We start from the raw sequence: 15,664 nt of genomic DNA, 5'->3' as shown, positions 1-15,664 counted from the left end.
TGCAACAGGACACTGTTAGTAGAAATATGTGAGCCACAAATATAATTTTTAATTTCTTAGTACCACATGAGAAAAGGGGGATAAATGTGAAGGCAATTTTAATAATATATTTTATTCAATCGTATATCCAATACTATCATTTTAAAATGTAATCAATGTAAAAGAATTACTGAATTTTTTAATTCTTTTTTTCATACTAAGCCTTCCAAATCTGGAAAGTATTTTATAGTTATATAGCACATCTCAACTCAGATTAGCCACTTTCCAAGTGCTCAGCAGCCACATTTGGCTGGTGGTTTCTGTAGTGAACAATGCAGCAATAGAAAATTCCTGATTTCCATGTAGACTGCTAGAAAAGCCAAAACTTGAACAGGTACTTGTATCTCCTCTTTGCTAGCTAATAAACTTTCAGAAAAATTTATTTCCCTTTTAGTAAGTTTTCTAATCAGAAGAAGACATCTTGTACATGAAATAGTGGTTACCTTACCTAGAAATCCTAGTTTTCAGTTCTGTTAACATAGTAAAATAATTTAAACATAAAATACAGACAAGTTATCTTTAAACAAATTAATTAGGAATAAAATAATGAAACAATTTTCTTCTTGAAAAATATTTTTAATATAAATAAATTTATCTTGCCTTCAGCTGAAAATCCAACCCATACAAGATAGGATTTCCTTGTAAGAGGAAGAGGATCACCATGCAAAATTTGTTTTTTCTTTTTCCCTAGCTCTAGCAGTTGAACTCCAAGGCACTGATCCCCGTCAAATCCTGTACCTAGTGAGAAAATGTAAATATAAGTCAGGTATCAATGGTTATTTAGCTATAATGCTAAAGTATAGTTAAAATAATTAGTCTAAATTATTTTCTGTGAATTTAGGTTATTTTGTGATAAACTCCTAGATTAATTAGCAGTACTTTTTATAGATAATCTTTTTATCTGAGGCACCAATAAGGCATTAGAACAGTATGTTACATAAACTAGAACTTTACATACAGTGGTAATGTATGTGGTAATTCTCAAGAATTGAGATTTATGTGGTAATTCTCAAGAATATAACTGTAAATACTCAGAAAGTATTTACAGAGAGCTTTCTTTGTACCAGGTACTGAGGCTATAATGTAAATAAGACAAAGTCAGTGTTCTCATGAAATTCATATTCAGGTAGGAGAGGAAAAACCAATTTAAAAAAGAAAGAAAATACTAAGTGTCATCACTGAGGATTAAAATACTAATGTGATACAGAGGGTCACACTGAGTGGCTACTTTAGACTGGACAAAGGTGGCCTTTGGAAAAAGTGAAATTTAAACTGAGATATGATTTGCAAGTTGGAGCTGGCTATACAAATGGTAAGAGGAGGAGCACTATAGTAGATAGGGGACAGTTAATGAAAAGGGCCTAATGGAACAAACATGGTCATTTTGAAGAAAACAAAGAAGTCAGTAGGGCCAGAATCACTGACAAGAGAAAACGTAGTAAGAGATGAGGCTGAAGAGGCAGGCAAAGGTCAGATCATGTAGGACTTTGCCACCCGTGACAAGTTTGAGTTTTATTCTAAAGCAACAGAAAATCATCAGAGGAATCTGTGCAGAAGAGGGAAGTGACTGGATTTATGTTTTTAAAAAATTACCAGTAAGAACTGAAGATGAAAAGCTAGTTAGGAGGTTATTATAATACCTAAGAGATGATGTCTCATTTGGACTGAGGTTTTAGTGGAGGTGTGGAATGTGTTGTATGTCATATCACTGACATGATACGACTTTGCTGACATAAGTGATGCTAGGGGTGTGAGGGAAGAGAAGGATCAAAGATAACTCTTACATTTCTGCCTTGAATATTGGTAGTACGCCATTTATCAAGATCAAAAAATGAAGAAGCAAGTTCGGAGGGGGAAAAAAGCCCAGAGGCTTTACTGTGACCAAGTTAAGTTTGAGGTATATATCAAAACTCTACATAGAGATTTCAAGTTGACAATTGGAAATGTAAGTCTACAGATACAAGAAGGGAGTAGGGTTGATGATACTAACTTACAAGTCATGAACACAGAGATGTACTAAAGCCATGGGTCTTAATGAAATAACCCAGGGTAGTTTCTCAAACTGTATTTTTTGACTTGTGAGTCATAAAATTAATCCAGATCAGTAACCTATTAGGACCAGTCTTAGTACAATGATGGGTACTGAAGACAGATTATGAAGAATACAAAAGAATATAAAATACTAGAAAAAAAATCTACCTCTGTGATAAACAATGACAAGCTGTTCTCCATGTCCAGCCATTGACACAATAGGCCCAGGGAGACTGAAGACCTCTTTTTGAACACCTCCAATGGTAAACAAGCGAAGAAGCAAGGAGCTAGTGGCAGCAGCAGCCCATCCTTGACCAAGACATATGGCTTCAATATCTTCATTCAGAGGCATGTCTACTATCCACTCTTTGCTTGAATCCCAAGAACTAAGGTGCAGGCAGTGAAGCTTGCTAAAGATTAAAACAAGACAAAAACAATCAAACTTTCACATTTGATATTATATATATATAAAACTAATGATACTCAAAATCAAGTAACAAAGTCCAATAGTTTATTTTTCTATAACAAATAGAACAAAATCAAATAGTTTATTTTTGATAAACTAACAATAACAAAATAAAAGTTTATTTTTCTATTATACACAAATAATGGCGTCTTTATATACCATATAATATACAAAAAAAAGACCGTTTCTAAACAAAACAGCTTTAAGAAAGTAATTATGAAATATCCTTAAAATGTACTATGTTAAACTATTAACAGTCATGTTATTAAAGAATATTTAAAGATACAGGAAAATGCTCACAACATGTTAAATGGAAAAAAACCCAGGATAAAATCAGCAGAACATGATCCAAGGTTACACACACATACAAAAATCATGACTATATTTTTAAAAAGAAAGGAAGCATCAAAATGATCAGCAAGAGTGCTTTCATTGCCAAAGACAAAAACAAAACCTTTAACATGAGAGAATAAAGAGAAAAAAAATTAAATATTATCATACCAGGGAGATTACCAACCACTGCTAACAATTTGATTTGTGCTTCCAGTCTTTTTACTTTTGCATCTATATATACATGTAAATTGTTATGAAACTTAAGCTTCAGAATGTAGATGTCATAGTATTTAGAATCAGAGGCAATACTGATTTCCTGAATAGTAATTTTAAATTCAAATTTAAAATAAAGGGGGATGGGAATTATCCCCTGGCAGTCCAGTGGTTAGGACCCCTTGCTTGTCTGCCAAGGGTGTGGGTTCAATCCCAGATCGAAGAACTAAGATGCCACAAGCCACGCGGGCACAGCCAAAAAAAACTGACCTAAGTAAATCAGAAAAAGACAAAATACCATATGATATCACTTATATGTGGAATCTAAAATATGACAGAAATGAGGTGAGGGGTCAGTCACTCAGTCATGTCCGACTCTGTGACTCCATGGACTGTAGCCCAACAGGCTCCTCTGTCCATGGAATTCTCCAGGCAAGAATACTGGAGTAGGAAGCCCCGACAAAAATAACATATCTACAAAACAGAAACAGACTCACAGACATAGAGAACAGACTTGTGGGTGCCAAGTGAGGAGGGGGGAAAGGCTTGGGAGTTCATAATTAGCAGATGCAAACTAATGTATAGGATGGGTAAGCAAGTTCCTACTGTATAGCAGAGGGAACCATATTCAATATCCAGTGATAAACTACAATGGAAAAGAATATATATGTACAACTGAATCACTACTATACAGCAGAAATTAATGCAGCATTATAATCAACTATACTTCAATTAAAAATTAAAAATAAAATAAAAGGATAATATTGTCTAAGACTGTGAAATAATATATCTAGGAAAACAAAAAGAAGAAAAATCATCAATCAGGAAATCATAACAATCCTAACAATCTGAAATCAAAATTGCACATGGAGCCAAGGGGGAAGGATGAACTTGCCGGGGTCCAGCCCCGGTAGATCCAGGGAATTCGAAGCGGGGACGGCGTTGGCGTGAGAAAAACTTATTTGTTTATTAATATAAGATTAGATTAAGAAACAATATTGTAGTAGGAAAATTAAGTGGAGAAAGAGGGCTGAATAACTTGAATCACACGGAAGACCAATAAAATTCCAGACAAGGAATTTGCACCATCTACGCTGGGCCACCGGCACTCGCTTGTATATCTAAGGGTGCCTCGCCTTAGGCTCCCTTTCGTGTGGGTCTTAACAGCCAAGGCAAGTAAGTAGACTTGGCGAGCCTCCGTGCCCCAGATGGGAATTCAGCCTGAAATTAAAGTAAAGAGGAAAAGGAGGGAGAGAGAGAGACACGGGGGAAACCAGTCCAGCGACTGGCTCCAGTCCCTATTGTCTAGAAAGGCCTTTTATATCTTTTTTTGATTGTACATAGGGATCAATGGGTAATACAAAATTATGCAGTGTTAGCAGTCCAGACTCTTATCAAAACCAGGCTTTTCTCTCTGCACACCTAATTGTATACACAAGTCTTAGGTGATTTACATCATCTTCTGGCCAAAAAGGGCCAATTAACATTTTACGGCCTTTTTGTCTGATAAGGGTTTGTCAACCAGAAGACTTATTTGTGTTGATCTTCCCAAGGTCTGGTGCCACTCTCAGAAAGCACTAAATAAAGTTACATTCTTACATAGCAAGGACACAAGAGGAGTACACTGATATATAACAAAGAGAAGTAATTAACTCAAAAGTCTAGTGTTGCTAACATCAAAACTACTATATATCTTTTTCCATATCCTGTTTACATTGATTAACATCCTCCCAGGTGCCTAAAAGATAAAGAATATGGAGGTCTGGCAGCAATCATTGAGTCAACAGTGAAAACCCTCTACCAATATAAGTTTTAACTCTTTAGAAAAGGTTCTGTATCTATAAGATGCTTTTAAGCTTTGTGCCTCTCGCGGCTGGAGGGCTGTAAGCAATTCACAAGCTTGTAAGAGGTTTAGGAAACCTGTTAGGCAAGCTAGAGAGCTATCAGAGAGGGTTTAACTGAAACATCCCTTTCAAATGCAGAAGACTAAAGCCCTGAATTGACTTTTTTCCAGAGAATATCAGAAAAGTGGAAAAGCAGAGTACAAAAGCCGGCAGATTTTTGTTTTTTGTTGGGGTACATGCTCAGGAATTCCAGGGGGACCCCTGAAGTCTGATCACGACCTTGTGTATGTCAGCTTCCTTCCTCATGACCTTGTCACAGGCGGGATTCCTCACACTGGCACCTGGCATCAACTGCAGGGGGGGCGGCGGGGAGGATTGCGAGTCTGGGGTTAGCAGATGCAAACTAGTATATATAGGGCTGGATGAACAATGAGGCCCAAATGAATAGCATACGGAACTATATTCAATATTCTATGATAAACCATAATGGGAAAGAATATAAAAAAGAATGCATATATAAAATCACTTTGCTATACACCTGTAACATAATATTGTAAAACAACTATATTTCAATTAAAGAAAACTGCACATAGAAATAAATCTTCTAATTATGTAAGATATTCTGAGTTAGACACTGAGTCAACAGTGATTGAGTAAACTCATTTAATTCAAAAATCAAGTACTGAGTTGATTTTACATTGTGTAAATTAGGAAACCAATTAAAATATTAAAATGACCCAATCTGGTATTTCTCAGGCTTTAATGCATACTCTTCCACCTGAGGATCTTGTTAAAATGCAGATTCTGACTCAGAAGGTATGGAGTTGGGTCTGCAATTCTGTGTTTTCAACATGCTCCCAGGTGACCATGCCTGTAGTTTGTGGACCATATATTGAGCAGCAAGGAGCTAATGTATCAGTCAGAAGGATTTTAATTTCAAAAAACCTGGGAGTTAGTAAAATCTATGATCAAATGTATAATAAGCACCATGATCAGCTGAAAAAATTAACAGGAGAGGGCAAGCTGGCTGAAATAACAAAACTGAATAAAATGCTTTCTTCTTTTAAAAAAATACAGATTCTGCATCCATTGCTTTTCCAACTTAATTTTCCTGTCTCCATATCTACCTACCTACCCTACCTACCTACCTACTAACATATATAAGAAGTCTGAAGTATATTAAGTCAAAAAGTCAAAATGACAAATAGTACTTATAAAATTTTTAATGTGTTCCCTCCTCCCTTTTTTAAAAGAGAAGTCGCAAATCCAATCTACAGTGACAAAACCCAGATTAGCAGTTGTTCAAGGCTGGAATTAGACTGTTAATTGTTAAAAGTAATTATATTTGAGAGAAGAATTCTTCAGGCAATTTTCATTTTCTGAAAATTCTGTACTACTTAAACTTGCTTGTTTACAATTAATTTGTATACTATTCTTATGAAAGAAGGGGACAATCGGACAAAATCAGACAAATGTTCTGAGGTATTATAGGTGTACTGTATTTGTACTAAACTCTTCTTCCTGAAATTCCATACTACAAAAGATTTATAATTTTGTTTTTTGTCTTACAACTTTATGTACTAAATTTCAAAGTTCAACAGTAATGAAGCTCTCCTAAAAATCTTGAATTTACCTTGGTAGTTCATCAGTGCTTTCACATGCCAACAAAACAGCTTCATGGGAAAGATCTGCTACTGTGTAATTAAAAGTGTTCAATAAGTGTGTTGCATGGTGCATAGAGGTATCATGGAATTCCACATCTATGGCATTGTCTTGCTCATCATTATAGCAGCGAATAATTCCAATAGAGTTCCACACCTACAAACATGTTAAGGTTAAATACAATTGAGAAAGGTTAAAGTCTTAGAATCAGCAGCCTAAAATACTACGAATTAACAAATAATGTAGTCTGCATAAGGGATTAAGTTATGGAAACAACCACTTTCAGGTAACAGTAGATACTTGGGCGTCAGAGCAACAATTACTAATTACTTTTCCTCATGAGAAGGTACATACATACTTATTTATTAGCAAGTGTAGTATTTTACTTAATATTTTTAAAGTATATTACTTTCATAAAAAATATTTTACAATTGGCCTTTGAACAGCTGAACCATTAAATCCCTCAAAGGAAACATTTCAAAAGTTTATTTACAAATATGGATATAAATGACTGCATACTTTTTTGGCCCAACCAAATGGTTTATAGTCATGGCATAAATATATACATTATAAGGCAGCATAAATTGATACCATTTGAAAACCTATATTCCACTCATGTACACCACTGGCTCCCCCTAAGCCCTAGTGTTTCCTTTATTCTACCACAAATATAACTATTAATATAAAGTACTTGACAATATTAGAAAAGATGATGATTACTGATGAGACAATAAAAAGTTTTTCTTTTTAAATAAAATATCACCTTTAATATTTATCTATAAATTTATGCCAGAACCATACCATTCAAAAAGGACAACTGTTCAAGTCCTCAGTGGAAAAATTCAAGCAATCAACAAATAAACATATTTAACTTTTTTAGCTCTTAAATTTAAGACAAAAAGTTAATGTAGTTGTTTATCCATAAATATATATTAAATGCCTACTGTGCCATACCTTGTTCTAAGTGCTATCAATCAACAAAACAGAAAAATCTCTATACTTGTGGAGCAAAAATCCCAGTAGCATGGGTAAAAGGGGCAGACAATTTTTTACAGTACTTATCACCTTCTGATACTATATTATACTTTCTAAAAAACACCTTCTAACTAGTCTTTTTGAATCTGTACAATCTTCTATATAAAACTAACATGAGAAATAAAAGTTGGAAGCATAGTCAAGAGAAACTGCAAGATATACAGTCACATTTACTTATGTTCATTATGTCATTTTGTGAAGCAGAATTTTATTTAACCCAATTTTCAAAAATTAGGTTGAAATAAGAGTAAAACTGTTAGTTAACCATAAAATAAATCAACCACAAAATTATAAGCAACCAAAGTGCTCCAGTTCAGTTAATGAAGGTTTTTAAAAAATATTTTTTTACCAAACAAAATTAACTATAATGAGATAAAATGTTAAAGTGAGATAAAACTACTTTAAAGTTACATGTAGACCCGCGGCTTACCATGAATCTGTGAGTAAGATGCAAGGGTGTAGAACCTGACTGGAAAGGCTTTTGCCGGGGAGTTGGCATAGGACCATCATAAAATGGCCTCTGGGATGTTACAACTGGTAGATTATGAATGCTGCCTCCCTGATCATCATCTTCTTCTTTGAAAAGACTAGAACCAATTTTTAGCATTGTAACATCTAGAAAACAAAGGATTATAATTAGAGAATCATAAATACCAGCTATCTTGGAAATATATTATGAAATCTACTAACCATGTCCAATCATATTTAATAATACTAACATGCTATTTGCCTCTTTCACTGTGTTAATATCTGTGGTAATAGTTCAAACGTCAGAGGGTTAAACTGTTGGTACCTTAGCATGAAGTAAATCAGTGGCACCAATCTGTATTAGCAGTCAATGTATTATCAACCAACTGCAGTAAAAGTATTAATTTTATTAAATTTTGAGTTTTGCATAGACTTTTAAAAAATGTTCTCTGTGTTAAAAAAATGTGTATACAGAATTGGGATGACTGTCTCAAAAAAAAAAAAAGCATTTGTTGAGCTGTAAGCTGACCTAATTTTTTCATGTAACAGCATTTTTACCAAAAAGAATGCCAGATAAACTACAGTTATACCAACTCAGGAATGTGGTAAACATTTTCTTAAAAATGAAGTGAACTGGTCATTTAAGAAAAATAACTGACAGAATTTGTGGTTAATGATAAAATTTGAGCTTTCAAATGAAAATCAGAATAATGAAAAACCTGTATCTGCCACCATGAACTTGACCACTCTGAAATATTTAAAAACTTCTGATGAGATTGGTAATGATACTAACAAATATTCTGGATAACGTGCCAGTATCAAGAAGGTCTGCAAAGCTCAATAAACCAGCGTTTTCCAAATTACCAATGCATATGTGACAGAATCAAGCATGGTAAAAGATCCATTCAAAGCTCAAGTTAGACCAATGGATTTTAACATAATAAGAGAGTTGGAAAGTTCACCAGCAAGTTTTCAGATTCCGCATTGTAAGTAATCTTTAAGAAATTATCATTTGCTACATTTTGGTAAAGCATCAAAGAGGAATATCTATAGTTATTTCAACAGACTTATTAAAAATACTTCTCCCTTTTCAAACAATATATTGTGTGAGGCTAAATTTTCTTCACATACTTCAAACAAAACTAATGTATGGCAGTAGACCGAGTCTTGAGGCATGTAAAGGCATTCCGCTAGCTGTCTTCTACGCTAAAATTTGCAGAAGGGTAAAGTAACAGCACTTTCCTAACTGTTTTATTTTCTAACTGTTATTTTCATAAAAGTATTATTTATGTTTATAATAATGAGTTTGTTGTTAAAGTGAATATTTTTAAAATTTCTCAGTTTTAATTTCTAACATAGTAAATAACAATAAACATAACTTGGCAAACAATTTTCTTTGGGATCCTCAAAAAGTTTAAGAATGTAATGAGTTCCTGAGACCAAACATCTGAGGAGTGCTATACTATAAATCCTGCATGCTTTAAATGTAGCACAATTTACCATGAACATTGGCATTTTACTTGGTAATGTTCAAATGTGTTAATTTTAGCATGTAAGTTGTAATAATCATTTGTTTAAAGGTTCTTAATTATAATCTCAATATCTTAAACAGATACCAAACTATTCAGGTCACCTATTTCTTGAGTTAGCTTGGCAGTTTGTGCCTGTCAAAGAATTTGTCCATTTCCGGCTTCCCTGGTGGCTCAGTGGTGAAGAGTTTGCTTGCCGAGGCAGGAGAAACAGGTTCAATGCCTGACCTGCCAAGATCCCACATGCTGCAGGGCAACTAAGCCTATGCACCCCAACTATTGAGCCTGTGCTCTCGAGCCCAGGAACTGCAGCTACTGAGCCCACATGCCTCAACTACTGAAACCTGCATGCCCTAGAGGCCATGCTCCACAACAAGAGAAGCCACTACAATAAGAAGCCCTCAATGCAACTAGAGAATAGCCCCCACTCACAACTAAAGAAAAGCCCTCTCAGCAACAAAGACTCAGCATACCCCAAAAGAGGTAAGTAATAAAAAAGAAAGAATCTGTCCATTTCATCTAAGATGCTGAATTTACAAGCACAAAATTGTTCATAATGTTCAGTTAATAGCAGTGCTATCTTAGAGAAATGTAACGTTGAGTTATAAATGTAATTTAAGATTTTCTAACAGCCATATTTTAAATAGTAAAAAAATACAGGTATAATTAATTTTAATAATATACTATATTTAAAATATAATTTCAGTAAGTACTCAATGTAAAAAAAGGCCAGATATTTTACATTCTCTTTTTTGTACTGTCTTCAAAATCTTGTCACATTTAATAATCACAACATATCTCAATTTGAACTAGCCACATTTTCAGTGCTCAATAGCCACAAGGGGCTAGTGGCCATAATACTGGATAGTGAAGATCTATGGGATACACAATGATGATACACCTTCACTACTTATATCAATCATTTGTGTCTTTCTTTCTTGATCAATCAGGATAGAGATACATCAGTTTTATTGACCTTTTCAAAGAATTAGCTTTTGGTTTAATGGTAGCAAAGTAATGCTCAAAATCCTTCAAGCTAGGCTTGAACAGTACATGAACTGAGAACCTGCAGATGTACAAACTGGATTTAGAAAAGTCAGAGGAACCAGAGATCAAATTGCCAACATCTGCTGGATCATACAAAAAAGAGAATTCCAAAAAATCTACTTCTGCTTCATTGAGTATGCTAAACCTTTTGACTGTGCAGATCACAACTAACAACGGAAAATTCTTAAGAGATGGGAGAACCAGATCACCTTAACTCTCTCCTGAGAAACCTGTATGTGGGTCAAGAAGCAACAGTTAGAACCAGACAAAGAACAATGGACTGGTTCCAAATTGGGAAAGTAGTATGTCAAGGCTGTATTTTGTTACTCTGCTTATTTAAGTACATCATGGAAAACACTGGACTGGAAGAAGCACAAGCTGGAATCAAGATGGCGGGGAGAAATATCAATAACATCAGATATACAGATGATACCACCCTTAAGGCAGCAAGTGAAGTCGAACTAAAGAGCCTCCTGAGGAAAATAAAAAAACTGGCTTAAAACTCAACATTCAAAAAACTTAGATCATGACATCTGGTCTCATCACTTCATGGCTACTAGAAGGGCAAAAAGTGAAGTAACAATGATAGATTTTATTTTCTTGGGCCCCAAAATCACTATGGACAGTGACTACAGCCACAAAATGAAAAGAGGCTTGCTTCTTGGAAGAAAAGCTATGACCAACCTAGACAGCGTAGTAAAAAGCAGAGACATTACTTTGCTGACAAAGGTGGATATAGTCAAAGCTATGGTTTTTCCAGAAGTCATGTACAGATGTGTGAGTTGGACCATAAAGAAAGCTGAGTGCCAAAGAATTGATGCTTTCGAATTTTTGGTGCTGGAGAAGACTCATGACAGTCCCTTGGACAGCAAGGAAATCAAACCAGATAATCCTAAAGGAAGTCAACACTGAATATTTATTGGAAGGACTATTGCTGAAGCTGAAGCTCTAATTCCTTGGCCACCTGATGTGAACAGCCAACTCACTGGAAAAGATCATGGTGCTGGGAAAGATGGAGGGCAGGAGGAGAAGAGGGCGATAGAGGATGAGATGGTTGGATGGCATCATCGACTCAATGGACTGAGTCTGAGCAAACTCCAGGAGATAGTGAAGGACAAGGAAGCCTGGCATGCTGCAGTCCATGAGGTCACAAAGTGCTGGGCACAACTTAGTGGCTGAACAACAGCAAATACCTTTTGATTGTCAATTTCACTGACTTCTACTCTTCAAAAAAAATTTAACATCTTTATTGAGATGTAACTGACATACCATATAACTGACCCATTTAAAGTGTACAATTTCATGGTTTTTGGTATATTTATAGAAATGTGCAACCATCAGCACAATTTTAAAATGTTTTCATCACCTCAAAATGAAACCCTGTACCTCTTAGCTATCACCCTCTATTTCTCTATTCATCCTTATGCAACCACTAATATACTTTCTGTCTCCACAGATTTCTCTGTTCTGAAAACTTTACAGGAATGGAATGATGTAATTTATAGCTTTGTGACTGGCTTCTTTCACTTAGTATAATGTTTTCAAGGTTTATCCATGTTGTAGCCTGTTCTTTATTATTTCCTTCCTTCTGCTTGCTTGGGATTTAATTTCCTCTTTTTCTAGGTTGCTAAAGCAGAAGCTTTAGATCATTGTTTTTTTAAGGATGAAATGTTTTTCAACATATGTATTTATTAGTATGGCAACACTTTACCAACTCAATCATCAGTCAGTTCAATTGCTCAGTCATATCCAACTCTTTGTGACCCCATGTACTGCAGCACACCAGGCCCCCTCCCTGTCCATCACTCCCGGAATTTATTCAAACTCATGTCCATTGAGTCAGTGATGCCATCCAACCATCTCATCCTCTGTCGTCCCCTTCTCCTTTTGCTTTCAATCTTTTCCAGCATCAGGGTCTTTTCAAATGAGTCAGTTCTTCACATCTGAGGTTACTGATATTTCTCATGGCAATCTTGATTTCAGTTTGTGCTTCATCCAGTCCAGCATTTCTCATGATGCACTCTGCATGTAAGTTAAATAAACAGGGTGACAATATACAGCCTTTGATTTACTCCTTACTTACCAACTCAATACTGACTTTGAATAATAGTTTTAATAAAAAATGGAAAATATTGATCAATAGGATGGATTATCACATTCACAAAGTCAACTCATACCAACTGAGTTTTCATCATCTTCGAGGATGTGACTTTGCTGTCTAGGACGACCTGAAGCCAGCGTAAGGCCATCATCGTCTTCCTCATCATTTACAATCCCTTTTGAAAAAGAGTGGGTTTTGACTGCATTGTCTTTTAGACAGTCACCGACATTACTTGTATCATCTCCATCAAAAAGATCATTATAATCCTTTTCTACTCTGCTAGACACCTTGAACAAATTAATACAAATAAGAAAGTATTAGTGAACTATTAAGATAAACACAATTACTCAGAAGGTAACCTTTTAACATGTACCTATAAACTCTACTGAGTAACCAAATGCCTTGGTAAAAACAGTTAGCAAATATATTTATTAGGACTGTTATTTACATTATGAAAGACCTAGTCCTTACTTTAAATGCCTTATAGTCTATAGATAAATTGGAAGTATAAGACAGACACGCAAAGAATACATGTGAATATCCAAATATAAAGCAAGATTTTATTCCTCACAATCATTATCCAGAAAAGAAGTCACCTATGAGTCCTTAAAAAGTCTCTCAGTATATGATATTCTCTTTTTATTTTCTTTTTGAACAAGATACTGCTTAGGTAAGATGTTTAAATGATCTCAGTTAAAGCCTGTTCTGGGGATATTTTTGAAAATTTTTTGATGCTTATAGAAGTAAACAGAACCAACAGAAAAACAAAAGTGGCAATTAAATTCAACATTAATCATTGATTCCTAGGAATATGAATATATTGCAAGTACTGAATGTCACGGTAAAAAATTTGAAATCACTTTAAAAAGTGAGCAGTAAGCAGTTATGCTGTAAAGATCACAGTTATTAACACAGAATGAATAAAAACCATACAATGTTAAGTCAAAGGAAAAACTTATAGCTGGGAATAAAAGTCTAATAAGAACACCATTAATGCATTTAAAAGGGACTGTATCACAAATCTGTTAGGTGGAAATGCATATAAATGTGTTCTGGAAAGTTGACATTTAAAAAATGAAGAGAACAGGAAAAATATTTCTAAGTTCGTATGACTGAATAAATAACTAAATGCTAAAAGAAGATATTTAACTATTTTATCCATAGTCCTAAATGTTTACATACTCGGTAATAAATTTGCTTTTAACTTTGTTATCAAAAATGAGGATTTTAATCTTTTCCTTAAAGAGAGGGCCACTCAGTGCTAGAGATGTTGTAACAGAAATATGTACTGTGAGAAACAAAAGCAAAAAGGAGAGAGAAGACAACTCTAAATAGAAGGGCTAAGGTTTTATAAGAGGTGACAAACCAAATAAAACAATTTTTTTTTAATTCTTTAAAATTTTATTGAAGTACAGTTGATTTACAGTGTTAATTTCAGCTGATTGAGTTATACATATGTGTATTCTTTTTCATTATGGTTTATCATAGGTTTCCTGTGCTACACAATAGGACCTTGTTGAACTAAAAATTATTTCTCAATTTACTTGTTTTTAATCAATGTTATATATACATATAGTCAGTGTTACAGGTTTAATATAAAAACAGATGATGGATTTATTCACTATCTTGATTATAGTTATGGTTTCAAAATTTACCTAATCATACATTTCAAGTATGTGCAGTTTACTTTGTATCAACTGTACTTCAATAAAGCTATTTAGGAAAAAATAAGCTATAAGGATATGCTGTACAGCACGAAACATAGCCAATATTTTTTAATAACTATAAATAGAATACATCCTTTAAAAATTGGGAATCACTGTATTATATACCTGTAACTTACATAATACTGTACATCAACTATACTTCAGAAAAAAAATTCTCTCTGTTTTGGTCTTTTTTCCTACACAGATTCCCCCAAAGATCTTCCAATCTCCTGCTTGAAAAGCATAAGACTGGCTGACAATAATCTGGGAGCCAAGAATGAAAAGTGAGCTGGAAATCCGAATGCTCAAGATATACACTTTCATGTATTCTTTTTCAGAACAGTTTTTCCCCTTGACCCAACACCACTCAGTGGTACCCAGTGTAACCTTACTTGGAGAACAAGTCTCCAGTTTTCTGCCAGAATGTACGCAGGCTAGAGAGGACAATCACCCAGCTGTGCTCACTGCTGCTGAGACTGGAGGAATCTATTTGCTTATTAAATCAACCCTTCTGTTTCCAGCTCCACTTGTATGTACCTAGGGCTACCAAATTCTGAATTTTGGGGACTAAGCCAAGCAAGCTAAATGGCACCTCAGCTGACCACCATTGCAGTCTTAGGACTCAGCTTTTTGAGAAGTTCAATCTAGTTTCTAATTGTCCTTCTATTTTCCAACTTCCAGATTTTTTATTTTTTTACTATCATCACTTCAACTATCTCCTTTATGAGATCATGCACTTAAAAAAATTGTCGGGATTTCCCTGGTGGTCCAGCGGTTAAGAATCGGACTGGGTTTGATTGGGTTCAATTGGGTTGGGTTGGGTTTGACTGCGGATTGGGTTCAATTCCTGTTCTGGGAAGATCTCACATGCCATGGGACAACTAAGCCAGAAATCCATAACTACTGAGCCTGTGCACCTAGAGCCTGTGCTCCACAGCAGAAGCTACCACAACGAGAAGTCCATGTACCACAGCTGGAGAATAGCCCCCACTCGCTGCAACTAAAGAAAGCAGATATGACCCAGCATAGCCAAAGATAAATAAATAAACATAAAAAAATAAAATTCAGTAGTTTTAGTAGGGCTTTTAGGTATCAGGTATTTGAACATACATAAAACAAGCTCTGTGGAGAAGGCAATGGCACCCCACTCCAGTACTCTTGCCTGGAAAATCCCATGGACGGAGGAGCCT

The 15,664-nt window shown here is 34.9% G+C and overlaps 1 protein-coding gene across 1 annotated transcript in view; it reads right to left on the bottom strand.

Moving 5' to 3' along the window:
- The window catches only part of WDHD1 (WD repeat and HMG-box DNA binding protein 1), a 50,752-nt gene that overhangs the window by 16,915 nt on the left and 18,173 nt on the right, over nt 1-15,664 (bottom strand). The window contains exons 11-15 of the mRNA XM_040226395.1: nt 12,845-13,055; nt 8,054-8,238; nt 6,560-6,744; nt 2,239-2,480; nt 640-777 (exon numbers count right to left, since the gene is read on the bottom strand). Coding sequence (XP_040082329.1) covers nt 640-777; nt 2,239-2,480; nt 6,560-6,744; nt 8,054-8,238; nt 12,845-13,055 — 961 coding nt within the window. The remainder of the gene's footprint in view (nt 1-639; nt 778-2,238; nt 2,481-6,559; nt 6,745-8,053; nt 8,239-12,844; nt 13,056-15,664) is intronic.

The sequence above is a fragment of the Oryx dammah genome, unplaced genomic scaffold, assembly GCF_014754425.2.
Source record: "Oryx dammah isolate SB20612 unplaced genomic scaffold, SCBI_Odam_1.1 HiC_scaffold_26, whole genome shotgun sequence".
Taxonomy (NCBI): domain Eukaryota; kingdom Metazoa; phylum Chordata; class Mammalia; order Artiodactyla; family Bovidae; genus Oryx; species Oryx dammah.
This window is presented reverse-complemented; position numbering and strand designations above follow the sequence as displayed.